Source organism: Colossoma macropomum, unplaced genomic scaffold (assembly GCF_904425465.1).
Source record: "Colossoma macropomum unplaced genomic scaffold, Colossoma_macropomum, whole genome shotgun sequence".
Lineage (NCBI taxonomy): Eukaryota > Metazoa > Chordata > Actinopteri > Characiformes > Serrasalmidae > Colossoma > Colossoma macropomum.
Genome location: NW_023494810.1, coordinates 5,282,821 through 5,298,376, shown reverse-complemented (window position 1 = coordinate 5,298,376; position 15,556 = coordinate 5,282,821). Strand labels below are relative to the sequence as shown.

At 39.4% G+C, this 15,556-nt stretch overlaps 1 protein-coding gene across 1 annotated transcript; it reads left to right on the top strand.

Moving 5' to 3' along the window:
• The first annotated feature begins 559 nt into the window (after positions 1-559).
• On the top strand, positions 560-15,413 carry LOC118800008 (dnaJ homolog subfamily C member 11). The gene is made up of 16 exons (XM_036560158.1): positions 560-740; positions 3,213-3,342; positions 3,465-3,538; positions 4,800-4,901; positions 7,716-7,844; positions 7,978-8,100; positions 8,204-8,277; positions 8,875-9,064; positions 9,162-9,247; positions 9,571-9,687; positions 11,767-11,922; positions 12,025-12,094; positions 12,172-12,229; positions 13,252-13,394; positions 13,505-13,634; positions 15,006-15,413. The coding sequence occupies exons 1-16, from the start codon at positions 666-668 to the stop codon at positions 15,029-15,031; spliced, it is 1,683 nt and encodes a 560-aa protein (XP_036416051.1). The 5' UTR covers positions 560-665; the 3' UTR covers positions 15,032-15,413.
• Positions 15,414-15,556: the final 143 nt, after the last annotated feature.

Genomic DNA, 15,556 nt, shown 5'->3' with positions numbered 1-15,556 from the left:
AGCTTCGTCCTTCTTAGTGTGTTTTGGGGGGTTATTTTATTTTATTTAAGATTAGAAGTGATTCACACATTGATGGATTTGCTGACATGTGTGTGAGTTTGTGTTTTAACCGTTAAACTCGGTTTTAACGTCAGGTGCAGACTAAATACTTTCCTGCTGGTCCGGACGGCGAATTAGCACGACCAGTTACTAAAAAAAATAAAAGCTACTGAGAGCGGTCCGTGCAGCCTAGATTAATCTGTGTCTGAGGATTATAACAAAACAGATTTGGTGGAAATCGGTTGAGTAATAAGGAAGTTGTGGCCGATTTAATCCTGAGACTCTTCGTCTCTCTGTACAAGTGAATTTGTTCACAAGCGGATCTTGACCTCTCCAACATGGCGGCCGCGCAGACGTATCGCCTCAGATAGAGAACAACAGACAATGCAGCATCTAGGCATGTATATCTATGGAGGAAAGCGGCTTTAGAAATACTGCCTAGTTAATAGTAACTGTGGTGAGGAGAGTTTTAAGTTAATAAATAATATGTGTAAAGCTGAACTTAGTAACTTAGCTAAACATGCAACCGGCTGACGTTACTACTCGTCCACTCCGCAACGCACGGTGGCAGCAGCCCCGCATCAGTGGGCTTCTCCAGGCGGGGCGAGTGGGCGAGCGGCGGAAACATGGCAGCTGCCTTGGAAAATGAATTAGAAATAGACAACGAAGATTATTATTCGCTCCTGAATGTGAGGAGAGAGGTGAGATGCACTCATACCCACGTCTTTTATCGCGGACAGTCCAGCGCCTGCGGCTGCAGAATTGCGTGACGGAAGCTTCATAAGCTCAGATGAATGTTGACCCTTCAGATCTCATCGGTTACTGTAACCTATAAGCTGCTGTCTGTCTGCGTCCGTTCACTGCTGTACTCCGCAGATGCTTTTGAAGTCTTTTTTAAAGTGTTCGTTTAAAGCTATTGTCGAATTTCATCTTTTTGCACATGGTAAATCAGCTGTTATGGTCGATTGGCAGGTCTGCGCTGTCCAGAATGTCCTGAATATCATCCTGAATATTTTGTAGTACCTTTTAAATGTGTTTTAATCTCTTATTCTCCAGGGTATGTTTTGGTTTGTCCATCTGAATTTACATGGCCAAACTGTAAGGCTAATTATTCAGTAACTGCATGAAATAAATGTCATTTTTTATTTTATTTATTTATTTTTTTGTAAAAGCTCCCCTCAAATTAACAGAACATGTGTTTTATGATCACACATATTGCTATATGCTTACAATTTACCGCTGAAAGCCAAAAATCTTAGACGCTCTTTGTATTATTTTATAAAAAATAATGTTTACAGAGCAGATCACTGAAGAGACGCCATCTGTTTATAGTTTATAGCCCAGATTTGTGGAAAAATGGGTCGACTTTCAGTAGAAAAAAAAATTGTGAGTTCAGCATTTTTTTATTATAAGGGTTTAAAATTATTTATTTTATCTATTTGACTGGAAAGACGAGTTACAGCTCTCATACGACCCCCACCTTTTGAATGTAGCTTATGAAATCTGTTACGAAGAATATGACGAAGTGTGTTTTGGAGCCACCGGTGGTCCCAAGGAGTTGAAAAGGTTAAATAACACAGTCACCGTGAGATACTATTACTCATTATAATACTGTAATATACATATTATATTATAATTAAATGTTTATAACCTTTATAATATTTATATTTGTTATACAGTTAATATTTATGATATTTACTAAAATTTAACCCGTGAATATCTCAGAAAGCTGAAAGATGTCAGAGGGGCTCAGTAATTTTTTCACTGTATGTCCATAGAGGTGACAGCGTGAAAAAGAGAGGTGTAACGATACACTTAGTTTCAGATTTTGTGTGATTTTTAATTCTTCTGGGGTCAGTTTTCAGTGCTATATTTGCCAGAAATGTCTTCTCTAGCTCAAATATGCTACACAGATCAGTTTAACTCAGAACACATATTTTATTTCAAAACAAGATTTAAAGCACCACATCCTGGTGCACAATAGGGATAAATGCAGTTTAGCTGCTATAAACAATACAACAATAGTAGTAGTGCAATGGTACAACATATCCTATTGTACTTCAGTACGAGTCTCACTTTTCACAGGCATCAGGGTTATTATAAGTTTTAAAAATGTAGTTAGTTTTTATTTTTAGTTTTTCATTTTGGTTTTTGTTTTCAGTTAGTTAGTTTTAAGGGTGCATTAATAGTTTATTATTCATGTATTATTTTCTGAAAAAGTAATAGTTTTAGTATAGTTTTTATCTAGTTGTAGTTTTTAATATGATGATGAACACTGTTATGGGAAGCATCTGATCAACGTAGAAGAAATATCAGTAAACAGAGAATTGTTCGGCTCCAGCCAAACACAGAAAGGATCCCCTTCTAAACTTTCTTTCACGCACTGAAAAAAACCAAGACTTTTTTTCTCATTCATTTAATTTCCTTTAATTTTTGTAGTGGACGTTATAGTTTTGAATCAGGTTTTGTCTTTTTAAAAACTTCTTTATTTTTATTACAGTTAAGGAGTGAATTTTTTCATTGCTAGTTTTTGTTTTTGTATCAGTTTTAGTTAAATCTAATATCCCTGAGAGGCGTTGCACAATACGTTTAACGAACTGGAGCAAATGAAGAACTTAATATGATTATATTGCGTGAGAAAATTAAACAAACAAGCCCACAATGAGGGCACATCATCGCTCCTGTGAAAGTAGTCCTCCTTTTTACCTCAAAATCAAGAGCAGAGAGGAAAAGCACGCTCTTCATAAGAGTGTATGAGCTCATGGCTCGCATGTCATTATCACATATAACCGTTTCACCTGTTTATTTTTTTATGTTTTGATACCGTATTGAAATCATTACATCTTTAGAAACTGAAAGTTGTACAAAAAAACCAGAGGATGTCTCTATCTTTAATATTTTTTACCTACTTATCTGTTTTGACACAATAGCATTTAGTGAAAAATATCTAGTAGACTTCAACCAGTAGACATTTTGTGAAAGAGTCTGCAAGATGAGCATTTTTAAAGCTGTTTTAAACACAGTAGAACTATAAAAACATGCTCAACTAGGACTTGTATGCTTGCTGTGGTTACATCCAAGAGCTTGAGTGTTGGTGGGTGGTCCTTAACCTCTTCTGTTTTTGTAGGCTTTGTAAGTTGTTCTTTTAAAGCTGCTGTGATGTTGATCCCCAGGCGAGCCAGGAGGAGTTGAAGTGCTCCTACCGGCGGCTCTGCATGCTGTACCACCCAGACAAGCACAGAGACCCTGAGCTCAAGAGGCAGGCCGAGCAGCTATTCAACCTCGTTCACAGAGCTTATGAAGGTCACTCACACCTGCACTTTTACTGCACTTTATACACTTAGACTGTTGATGTAAGCCCTGGTGTGCTGGAACTGAATTACATTGTCTTTCAAATCAACACTATCCATCTTCACTCTGCTTAGTCCTTAGTGACCCACAGTCTCGAGCCATATATGACATTTTTGGGAAGAAAGGACTGGAAGTGGAAGGATGGGAGGTAAGATCTGAAGGCCAAATATCACTGATGCTCAGATGAACAGGTTTGTACAGTGCAGGTTTAAATATTATAAAGTAGACAGCATATTTCTAGAAGCTTTACTCAATACAACAAGAAGTTATTCAATGATAAGTAATATACACCAATCAGGAAAAACATTACGACCACCTCCTTGTTTCTACACTCATTGTCCATTTTATCAGCTCCGCTTACTATATAGGTGCACTTTGTAGTTCTACAGTTACAGACTGTAGTCCATCTGTTTCTCTGCATACTTTGTTAGCCCCCTTTTACCCTGTTCTTCAGTGGTCAGGACCCCCATGGACCCTCACAGAGCAGGTAGTATTTGGGTGGTGGATCATTCTCAGCACTGATGTGGTGGTGGTGTGTTAGTGTGTGTTGTGCTGGTCTGAGTGAATCAGACACAGCAGTGCTGCTGGAGTTTTTAAACACTGTGTCCACTCACTGTCCACTCTATTAGACACTCCTACCTCATCAGTCCACCTTGTAGATGTAAAGTCAGAGACGATAGCTCATCTGCTGCTGCACGGTTTGTGTTGGTCATCCTTAGTCCTTCATCAGTGGTCACAGGACGCTGCCCACAGGACGCTGTTGGCTGGATATTTTTGGTTGGTGGACTATTCTCAGTCCAGCAGTGACACTGAGGTGTTTAAAAACTCCAGCAGCTCTGCTGTGTCTGATCCACTCGGACCAGCACAACACACACTAACACACCACCACCACGTCAGTGTTACTGCAGTGCTGAGAATGATCCACCACCCAAATAGTACCTGCTCTGTGAGGGTCCATGGGGGTCCTGACCACTGAGCACAGTTTGTGTTGGTCATCCTCTAGTCCTTCATCAGTGGTCACAGGACGCTGTTGGCTGGATATTTTTGGCTGGTGGACTATTCTCAGTCCAGCAGTAACACTGAGGTGGTCATAATATTAAGCCTGATCAGTGAAAAACTTAGAATCATTTACAGCTTTCTTCATCATTCTGGACACTGGACATCTCATATTTTTATTTTTATTTTATTTTATTTTATTTTATTTTATTAATTAATTAATTAATTAATTAAGTTATTTATTGCCTAGTAATCATTTGAAACTTTTGAAGTTTTTCAGGACAAACATATTAGAATAGTTTTCTACATTTATTTGCAACAATTATTTTTTGTTGAAAATATGGGATCCAAACTTCTGAACGGTGTTGTAAATAGCAGTGAATGGCAGATTAAGGAGTCTTTGTTATTTTTAGATCGTGGAGAGGAAAAGAACCCCTGCAGAGATCAGGGAGGAGTATGAGCGCCTGCAGAGGGAGAGGGACGAGAGGAGGCTACAGCAGAGAACTAATCCCAAGGTAGCTCACGCTGTTCTGCTTTGATTAAAGCACTTCACAGTCAGGCCTGTGGCATAACAGAGTTCACTTGGAAATGGCACTAGTTTGCTGGTGGTTTCGAAGAGATCAATTAATGATCAAGCTGGTGACCCGGAGGGGGTGAGCTCGTCTAAAAACAGCGTCCCTGGTTTGATGTTTCATTGTCACATGGCAATAACAGTCACCTTGGCCAGCCGATTCAAGTTTCGAGGTTCAGGTTTATAAAATGTCACTGCAAAACACAGAAGTGCATTAAATAACATTCTGTACATCCAAGTGAAAACCCAAACCAAAACATCATTTAATAAATAGTGGTTCAAATAAGTGTCAAACATCGAAAAGCTACTCTTCTAATTAGAATAACATCAGAGATCTGTGTAAGACCAGCTATGGATAAGGCTACTGTAGTGGTAACTGAGCTTATGATGGTTATGATAATTAGGAATTTCCTGATAAAGTTCTTTTGCCTTTAGTCCCATTTGAGTACTTTAAATTGACCATGTTTGCATTGATGTAGTATGTAAACATTCCTAAAGTGTCAAAACATACTATTCACTCCCCAGTACATGCAGTCCATACATGGAAACTAAGCTTTAAGAACTGACCGTTTTGAATCCATTGCTTCTGTGATATCATAAAAACCAGAGCATTTACCTGTATCCCCCAGATTATACCTATACCCCTCATCTTATACCTGTACCCCTCGGTTTATACCTATATCCCCCATCTTATACCTATATCCCCCATCTTATACCTATACCCCTCAGTTTATACCTATATCCCCCATCTTATACCTATATCCCTCAGTTTATACCTATACCCCTCAATTTATACCTATATCCCCCATCTTATACCTATATCCCCCATTTTATACCTATATCCCTCAGCTTATACCTATATCCCCCATCTTATACCTATATCCCTCAGCTTATACCGATATCCCCCATCTTATACCTATATCCCCCATCTTTTACCTATATCCCCCATCTTATACCTATATCTCCCATCTTTTACCTATATCCCCCATCTTATACCTATATCCCTCAGCTTATACCGATATCCCCCATCTTATACCTATATCCCCCATCTTTTACCTATATCCCTCAGCTTATACCTATATCCCCCAGCTTATACTTATATCCCCTCATCTTATACCTATATCCCCCATCTTTTACCTATATCCCCCATCTTATACCTATATCCCTCAGCTTATACCTATATCCCCCATCTTATACCTATATCCCCCATCTTATACCTTTATCCCTCAGCTTATACCTATATCCCCCATCTTATACCTATATCCCCCATCTTATACCTATACCCCTCAGTTTATACCTATATCCCTCAGCTTATACCTATACCCCTCAGTTTATACCTTTATCCCTCAGCTTATACCTTTATCCCTCAGCTTATACCTGTACCCCTCAGCTTATAACTATATCCCTCAGCTTATACCTATATCCCTCAGCTTATATCCCAGCAAATCAGACTGATGTTATAAAAAGTGTTTCAGCTCAAATTACTTTTTGAATGAGGTTTTTTTTACATACATCAGGTACAGTTAAACAAAAACAGTTAAAAGTACAGTAACAAAAACAGCCTGTTTACTTGTATGTAAAGATGAATTATGGCTGTTTTGGTACACAAACCATACAAACATCATAAGCAGAGCTCAGGGGGAGAAAATACAAAAATATGTAGGATATGGGCCCTTTTATATTGAATATCTGGGTATAGATTAGTAGATAATACTGACACAAACTGTGCACTTCATCTACATTAAGTTAGACAACCAATCTAGTTTAGGTAAAATATGCTAGGTTGCCAGTTACTTAAAAATGCTATCCAGTGAGATCACCTCATTTTCATCATTGCACAGTGACACATTTTGAAGTGATATAGATTTTTGTGGTGTATTGAATACAGTAATTTTATATTTCAGATTCTCTTGGCTTTGATCCTGCTGTTACCTGCTGGTCTGACTACTAAATGTTTCAGATACACTCACGTTTTCTGTCTGGCTAGTTTAACCAGGTTTTGGCCAAGGCAGCTACCTTAACTACAGTTAAATCAGAAGTGCAGAAGTTTTTATTTCCCCCATTAAAATAGTTCCACACTGCAGACATTTAAACTACTTGTAAACTTCTGAAAATGTGCCTCAGTGGATAATGTCTTTATGGAACCTCTACAACAGTGGCGTAAATGGTGCACAAGGGGGTAAAAAAGCCTTAGATCTAAATATACCTAATACTGATCCATTAAATTGATTGATCGACTTTCTTTTAGATCACATCAGGACATCTGTAGTGAGAAAATGTTCTAAAGTAATGGAACGTGGACTAGTAGTTGAGATACTGAGATATTGAGTTTGTTTGCTTTCTCTCTCATGATGACTCAAACCTCTGAGTGAAATATATATATTGCTCATTAAACTGTTAGAAATAAAGGTGCTTTGCAGGTACATTTTTCCTTCTTCAGTGTACAAACAATGTAAATGTTCCCTCAAAGGTACAACAGTGGTTTTAAGGTCTAACTGTGTACCTAAAATATGTTTTTTCCAAGTGAAAAGTTCATATTTGTACCTTTTCATAACCAAATGTTTTAAAACAGAACAGTAAAATAAGCCTGGAGACGAGACGGGGTGTGTGGAGTCACAGTACAGCTTAGAAAATATCATTTCAGTGGATTATGGTACAGATATGTTCCCTGACTAAAGGTACTGAGATGTACTGAGATGTGCCCTTAAGGGACCCTCCCCAGTGGTTGCAACTACTCTGTATGTTTTTGTTTATTTAGGGGACCATAAGTGTGGGCATAGATGCCACAGACCTGTTTGACCGCTACGAGGAGGATTTTGAGGAAATGCCGGGAGGAGGGTTCCCACACATTGAGATCAACAGGATGCACATATCACAGTCTATCGAGGTAAATGAAGCCTTATGACCACTCTGCGTACTTACGCTACGTGCTGGATGTGTGTTGGGCTACGCTCTTATTATAGAGTACAGCCTGACCTTGTTTTTATTACAGAGTACATGGCTGTGTTTATATATTCTAGGCCCCCTTAACCACCACAGACACAGCCGTCCTCTCAGGCTCTCTGACCACACACAACGGTAATGGCGGAGGTAATATCAACCTGTGTTTGCGACGGGTCACCTCTACAAGGGGTTGGGGAGAGGTAGGATTCTATCACATTCATATCTCACTTGAAGATAAGAACTGTTATCTTGTGTTGTCTGACTTATCTCTTTTTTTCCTCTCTTTCATGGCTATGTGTTCAGCTGGAGTTTGGGGCAGGAGACATTCGGGGACCTCTTTTTGGAATGAAAGTCTTCCGGAATGTGACCGCACGCTGGTTAGTGAGCATGTTTTTTGTAAGAGTGAAAGGGACATTTGGTATAAATCCTAATTGAATAATCAGGTTTTCGCTGTTTGCCTCTTACCCGACACAAAGTCGATCAGCCAAGACACATTTGTTGTCCAGAGTTTGCTTCTTTGGTGTTCCACTTGAGCTATGAGGCTAAAGTGGCTGCCAAGTAATCAAACATTATGCTCCATCAATTAGCATTCATTATAAAATTAAAAGTACAGACGTGTGATGCAAGATGGTTGCCATTTTTTTGCTGTGCAATGTACTTTTGTCCAATTTAATATATTACAGTATGTAATATAGTGTCAGAAACTTCACAAGCAATTATTTTGGGGATTGCATCTGTCTATTTTGAGGCATGCAGGTACCTATTGGCTACATTAGCTTTGCAGCTCCAGTGCAAAACCAAAAAGCAAACTTCTGAGCTCCAAACATGTCTTGGCTACATTTGGGATAATAGAGGAAAACTGTGAACTTTGTATTTTTCCCAAACTGTTTATTTAATAGTATGGTTTATTTATTGGTATTAACATGGTCATTAATATACACAATTATTCTCTCTCGTGTTCATGTGCCTGCTAGCTTTGTGACCGCTCAGTGCGGCATGCAGTTTTCCTCACGTGGCGTGCGGCCCAGTGCCAGCACCATGATGGCTCGGCACTTGGACCAGAATACTATGGGTTACCTGCAGTGGCGTTGGGGCAGTGAATCAGCCATGACCACCAGCATTGTACGAGACACCAAGACCAGCCATTTCACCCTGGCCCTACAGGTGAGGCATGCACACCATGACTTAGCTGAGGAAAGTGAAAGACTGTTTGAAAGCAAATGAGAAAATGACCCACTCCCCTATTCTTTCTGTTGCACAGCTTGGTGTGCCCCATTCGTACTTGATGATGAGCTATCAGTACAAATTCCAAGATGAAGACCAGACCAAGGTCAAGGGTTCTGTCAAGTAGGCTTCATCCTCTCTGATGGTTTCATAAAACAATGTTGTGTTCATAACCCTAGTCCTGGTGAACCTCTGTTCTGGACATTTCTCTGCTTTTTCTCTGCTGTTTTCTTTGCTTTAACACACCAATTTCAGCTGAGAAATGGCTTTTTAATCAGCTGATTTGTTAGATCAGGCATGTTAGAGCAGGGCAAACACTAAAATATGTATGTCAGTAATACTCCAGGATCAGGGCTGGGGCCACTGATATAAACTAAGCATTAAAAGCTCAAATGTAAGAACACAGTGTCTAATCCTTTTCTGATCTTGATGCTTTCCTGCTTCAGGACTGGCTTCTTTGGGACAGTGGTGGAATATGGCGCAGAGAGGAAGATCAGCAGGCATAGTGTGCTGTCAGCAACAGTCACCATTGGGGTACCCCAAGGAGTCTCCCTTAAAATCAGGTTAGGCTCTCTGTCTACTGATGCACAGTAACAATGAACGAATGTTGTGACGCCTGTCGGTACCAAGGGCTATCGCCTTCAACCCCAGGCCTCCAACATAATGTTATTAAATAAAGAAGAAATCTTTAATACCGGCTAAACACTAACACTAAGAACTGTTTTAATTCTAAGTTCTCAAAAGATGTCAAAAGGAAAAAAGTCTTCAGATGCTGAGTTCGTGGAAAAAGGGAAAAGGGCTTCTTCTTTATTCCAGCATCAGATGGCACAGGGTCTCGAGAGACCCAACTGCACAAATACAGTGTTCTGACAGTTTTCTGTGTTCCATTTGGTCCCATTGCATACAAAACCCCTACATTAGGTTTACATAATGTGTCTCATGTATACGACACTCCTTCTCAAAAGCTCTTCTCAGCCAGTTTGTATGTTCAGTTGGCCCCACTGAACCATATATCATAAGGACTCATATGAGTTCACTGAGCGTGCACCTGCAAGTAAGGTCATCTAAGTTCATCTACTTTGGAAAGCCCCCGAACAGGCAGACTATGGCCTAATGCATCCTATATTGCCTCTTAGTAAGACATTAATATATCCTTTTAGCCAATGCTTAACTATTTGATATTTAATCACATATTCTAATCTATTTACTCATTAATTAAGGGTGTATTTATTCAAATTTCCCTATCACGCCTATCATCCATAGCTTGCAAGACCAAGAAAACTCATTTGACCTCATTCCTAAAGGGCAGTGGTGGACAGTAATGAAGTAAATGTAATTCGTTTCTGTACTTAAGTCGTTTTTTCATGTATCTGTACTTTCACTGAGGTTTTTCCATTTTGGGCGACTTTTAACTTTCACTCCACCACATTTCAGAGTCAAATATCTTACTTTTTACTGCACTACATTATGAGAAATCTGTCGTTCCTTTTAGTTTATGTGTGTATAAAAACGTAACGTGAAAACAAAAGAAGCGCGAAGCAAGAACACCAATCGGCACAGCGCTCACTTTGTTTTGAGGGGAAAAGAAGTATCCATTAAAAGTGTCCATTTTCTGTTTGTGCGCAAAGTAAGAAGTAAAAACGCAGTGCAGCACACGGTTCAGCATCAGTGCAGCAGCGTAAAATTTTGGAAGTGTCTATTCAACATAAATGATGAACTAACCTAACTTTGTGTAAATAGACCACAATATAGAAATTTGTACACATATGCAGTTGTGACTGACGTGTTTCTTTTTTCTAAAATTATACACTAAACGCTATTTCATTTTATAGTAAATTTGTTTTGGATAGTTTATGTTTATGAACAGAGACCTACAGATGCAGTTTAGTAAAGGAAAACTCATTTGTGATCCTGTGTTTAAAGCAAGTTTTTATTAAACTTAAACTTTTTTATTTTTATTTAAACTAAGTTAAATAAATCTTAAACTGAAACTTTGCTTGTTTGTAAAAAGTTATTTCAGAGTCACTCAGTTCTACCTAATGGAAACTGTTTGCCTTCAGTATTTTGTGCTTACGATCATTTTAATAGACATCAGTGTCAGGCTAATTAATGACAATCTATTAAAAAAATGGTTTACCAAGAGTGACACTGGAGTATTTTCACCTAAAATGAGTCATAATTAATCTTTTAGTACTTTTACTTTCGATACTTAAGTACATTTGAAGGCAAATACTTTTGTACTTTACTCAAGTGGAGGTCTAAAGGGAGGAACTTTCTGCTTTTACTGGAGTGATATTTTACCTTGGGTATCTCTACTTTAACTCAAGTACATGATTTGTGTACTTCGTCCACCATTGCTAAAGGGTCATCTTTCCTATTACTAAGGATTATTCATGTGGTTACATAAGAAAGTGAAGAGTTTTGAGCTGAAACCTGCTTTAAAATAGCCTGGCATAAATAATAAATTCTAACCCTTTGGTTCTACTTAGAGTACCGAAGAGTCCTTTCACTTTTACCTCATTGTTAAATGTTGGGCTGTTGAAGATTTTAATTTTGTATGAGATGCAGTTAATGTTTGACAGTGTCAGTCTGGTCAGACTCTCTGACTTATTGAGTTCTTGTATGTTCTTTGCGCTCCCCAGGTTGAATCGGGCCAGTCAAACCTACCTCTTCCCCATCCACCTGACAGACCAAATTTTACCCAGCGCTGTATTTTACGCCACTGTGGGCCCTGTTGTCGTCTATTTAGCAGTTCAGAAACTTATAATCACACCTTATGTACGCGCCCAGAAGGAACAGTAAGTTTGCTTTCAGGCACTGTGCTGTAATCATATCTTTTGTAATGATAATGCCGTTAATCCCAGTTGTGAAATCATTTACGTTACTTTTACTCTGTCTAGGGAGCTGGAGAAGCAAAGAGTCGACTCTGCTTCAGATATTGCCAAGAAGAAGCACGAGGCCGAATCTGCAGTGAGTTGTTGTTAAGGTAATGGTTACGATGTTGAGCTTCTGCAGAATTAGTAAATTATGTTGTTTTTTTTTCCTAGGTGTTGCTAATGCAAGAGTCAGTGAGAAGAATCATTGAAGCAGAGGAGTCCAAAATGGGTATGATATGTGCAGAGAAACCTTTTTTGGGTCACTAAAAGCTTCTAATTTTTGGGTTAAATTCCTGTCAAATGAAATTTTGAAGTAGTGGCCCACATTTATCAGGCATCTCAGAGTTAGAACACTGATTCTACAACAGTCCCAGCCATGCAAGCTGATTGGTTCTAACTGTGCTGTTATTTCACCATAACATCACGGTTTTTTCACAATATAACTCCGCTAAGACGCTGTTGCTAAGCAACGAGTTTGACAGCTGTAGGAGACGCTCAAGCCATTTGAACGTTTTCACTTCTTACTTTGCCACAAACAGAAAATGGACACTTTTAAGATCACATTTGACCGACAGCCGATTTGGTCAGACTCTGAAGATGTGACGACACTGAATTCCCAAACTGTCATCACCACTGAGCAGCTTTTCAGTCGGCAGCTGTGACAGAAGAACAGCTAAACAACCTGGAATCAGCTGCTTGTTAAGTAGCTATAATTTGGTGAAGGAACTGTGAACATTAAAACATATTAAATGCCGCGCTCACGGCCCAGTTTATTAATTTATTACTTTATTTATTTAACTGTTGTATAAAAGCAATAGAACACTAGAGGTCATGTGTTATCGCGTATAACACACTCCCTCTCGTGTTGTATTGCTTAATTTAAGATCTGGTCTCATCACGTCATGGAATTTTATTCAGTGTTACATAAAAAAGCATAAACTGATCCTAGATCATTATTATTACTCCAAGAAGTTTCATAAATGTGTGCCATGGTTGGGTTGTTTCTGTTCATGTCTTGGTTATGATCCTCTGGAAATTCCACCATAACAACAGCACAATTATGAATTCACTACACCCTAAAATGTATAAGTATATAGCACCTTTTCAAAGCTCAAGGTCACTTAATAAAGTATCAGCTGTGGTGAGCTGATAACCATGAAGCAAACAAGGGGAAAAATAATAGAGCTCTCAGTAAAGCAGAGTAATTTAAAAACGGGTCATTCTGTATTTTACTACATGCTTTCTTCACAGGTCTTATCATCTTAAATGCCTGGTATGGCAAGTTTGTGACTGACAACAGCCAGAAACAGGAGCGGGCAAAGGTCATTGATGTGACGGTGCCTCTGCAGTGCCTGGTGAAGGATTCCAAGCTCATCCTCACTGAGGCTTCAAAGGTCAGGCATATGACAACCATCTCGTCCATCACAGTACCATTTGATCATCTAGTCACACTAATACTATCAGCCTGTTTAGCTTATAACAGGTCTTATCTCTTGCCTCACAGGCTGGTTTGCCTGGATTCTATGACCCATGTGTCGGTGAGGAAAAGAGCCTGAAGCTGCTGTACCAGTTCCGGGGTGTCATGCACCAAGTGCTGTCCGGAGACACCGAAGCCCTTAGGATACCCAAGCAATGTGAGTACAGCAAAGCTTCCAAAATTTGAGTGCACGATGTGGCAAAGATATGATATCATGAAATACTGTGATTTATAAAACGGATAGTTCCGGTCCTAAAATCTGATTGGCTGAGCCCAGTTCAAAGCCGTTGTAAAATCCACGATATACCATGGCTATGACCGCCTCACAACAGCTGAACTCTGTATCACTGCGCCACAGCACGAAAAACCCTTCTGCTATTAATGGATTAATCTTTAACTGTAATGCTGATCACACAGAGCACTGAGTGTACCGATGAAGTAAGAACCCGTTTAAACTGAGCAGCTGAAAACTTATTTTCTTATCTAGAACCAGGCTGGTCAGCTAGCCAACATTAATATCACAGGCTTGAATTAAAGTACTCACGATATGATTCACTGGAAAACGGCAAATGAAAGTGAAAGTGTAAAGAACGTCACCTGAATGGGTTACACGCTTCAAATGTCCGTGTTTCGGTCAGAAGTAGTGTCAAACCCAGCCTGAATCCCAAACGGCTCCGTACTCCCTAAATAGTTTGCTGTGTAACAGTAAGTTTAGAAATTCTAGCCTCTGCTGTAAATAGTGCATGTCTGTCGAGTATGAATCCCAAATGAACCCCAAATGAACATTTATAGCTATATTTTGCACTGTTGGGCTGCAGGAGTCTGTGTTTAAATTCCTACGTAGTGCACTATGTAGGGAGCAGGGAGCCGTTTGAGATTCAGCCCCAGCGTGAGAAAAGTGGTGTCGTCAGACTGAAGAATTTGGTGACCAAAAAGTACTTATAAACTAAAGTACTTGCATTTAACAGTGCTGAGTTATCATACGTTCACTGTTATATAAATTTTTTTTTAAAAAATAATGAAATGTCTGCAGTTCACAATGATTGACGACTGAACGTTCTTCTCCTCATTCAGCGGTCCATGGTTGCTTAGCAATGATACTGGAACTACATTTCTTGGCAGAATACTTGTTTTTGTCGATTATTATTAATAATAACTTACAGACTTATCCAAAACATTGTGTATTTTAACATATTTTATGATGGCCACCGTTTTATAAAAGCAATAAGCCAAAAGAGGCCGAGGGTTACTGCGATTTTATCACGGGGAAGGGAGTTTTAGGCACCCTTCCCCGTGATGAAATCGCAGTAACCCACGGCCTCTCGTGGCTTATTGCTTTAGTATATCATGAAAATGTTATTTTTCTAATGTTTGATCAGTGTCAGTGTTCTTGTCCTGACAGCATGCACAATACGCCCAGAAAAGCTTATCGTTACATGTCATCATGCACCCCTGTTACCAGAACATTCTCATTCCAGCATTTTTGGAGTGCTCTCATTTTCTTTTTATGTTCCTCTTCACAACACAGCACATAGAATAGATGCAGAGACGTAGAAGTCTTCGTTGCAACATGGACAGATTCAAGAAACCGTAAAGGGACAGATGAAGGGACAGAAGGACGTCAAAGTGAAGAGAAATCTGAGGGTTGTCCACTTCATTTCATCTGATGTCGTTGAGTATGTGTAACCCCGCCCCCCTTTTTTCTTTTCCCTATATCCCACAACAGATCCATGGTCAGTAGATCATAGAGTATCATTCAGTGCGCAGTTCTGGGGTAGAGTTTCAGCTGAGTAATTGTACGCTCCAGGCTGGAGTGTGGAGCAATACTTCCTCTGTTTGCTCCCTGCTCATTGTGCTGTCTGGCAAACGGACCACTTTGGTCTTTTGCGGCCTCCTAAGTGGGAGTGATGTAAAAATGAGTGTTATGTGCAAATAACTATGATCTAGTAGTGTGGCCTATAGTAGGTCATCCAAAACACGATAAGAGGCCGTATCATGCTGTACAGTAATAAAGCTATGCATAAAGGGAACCCTCAGACTCAGATATGTAACCAGCACCTAGAGAATTCTGGTAGTGGA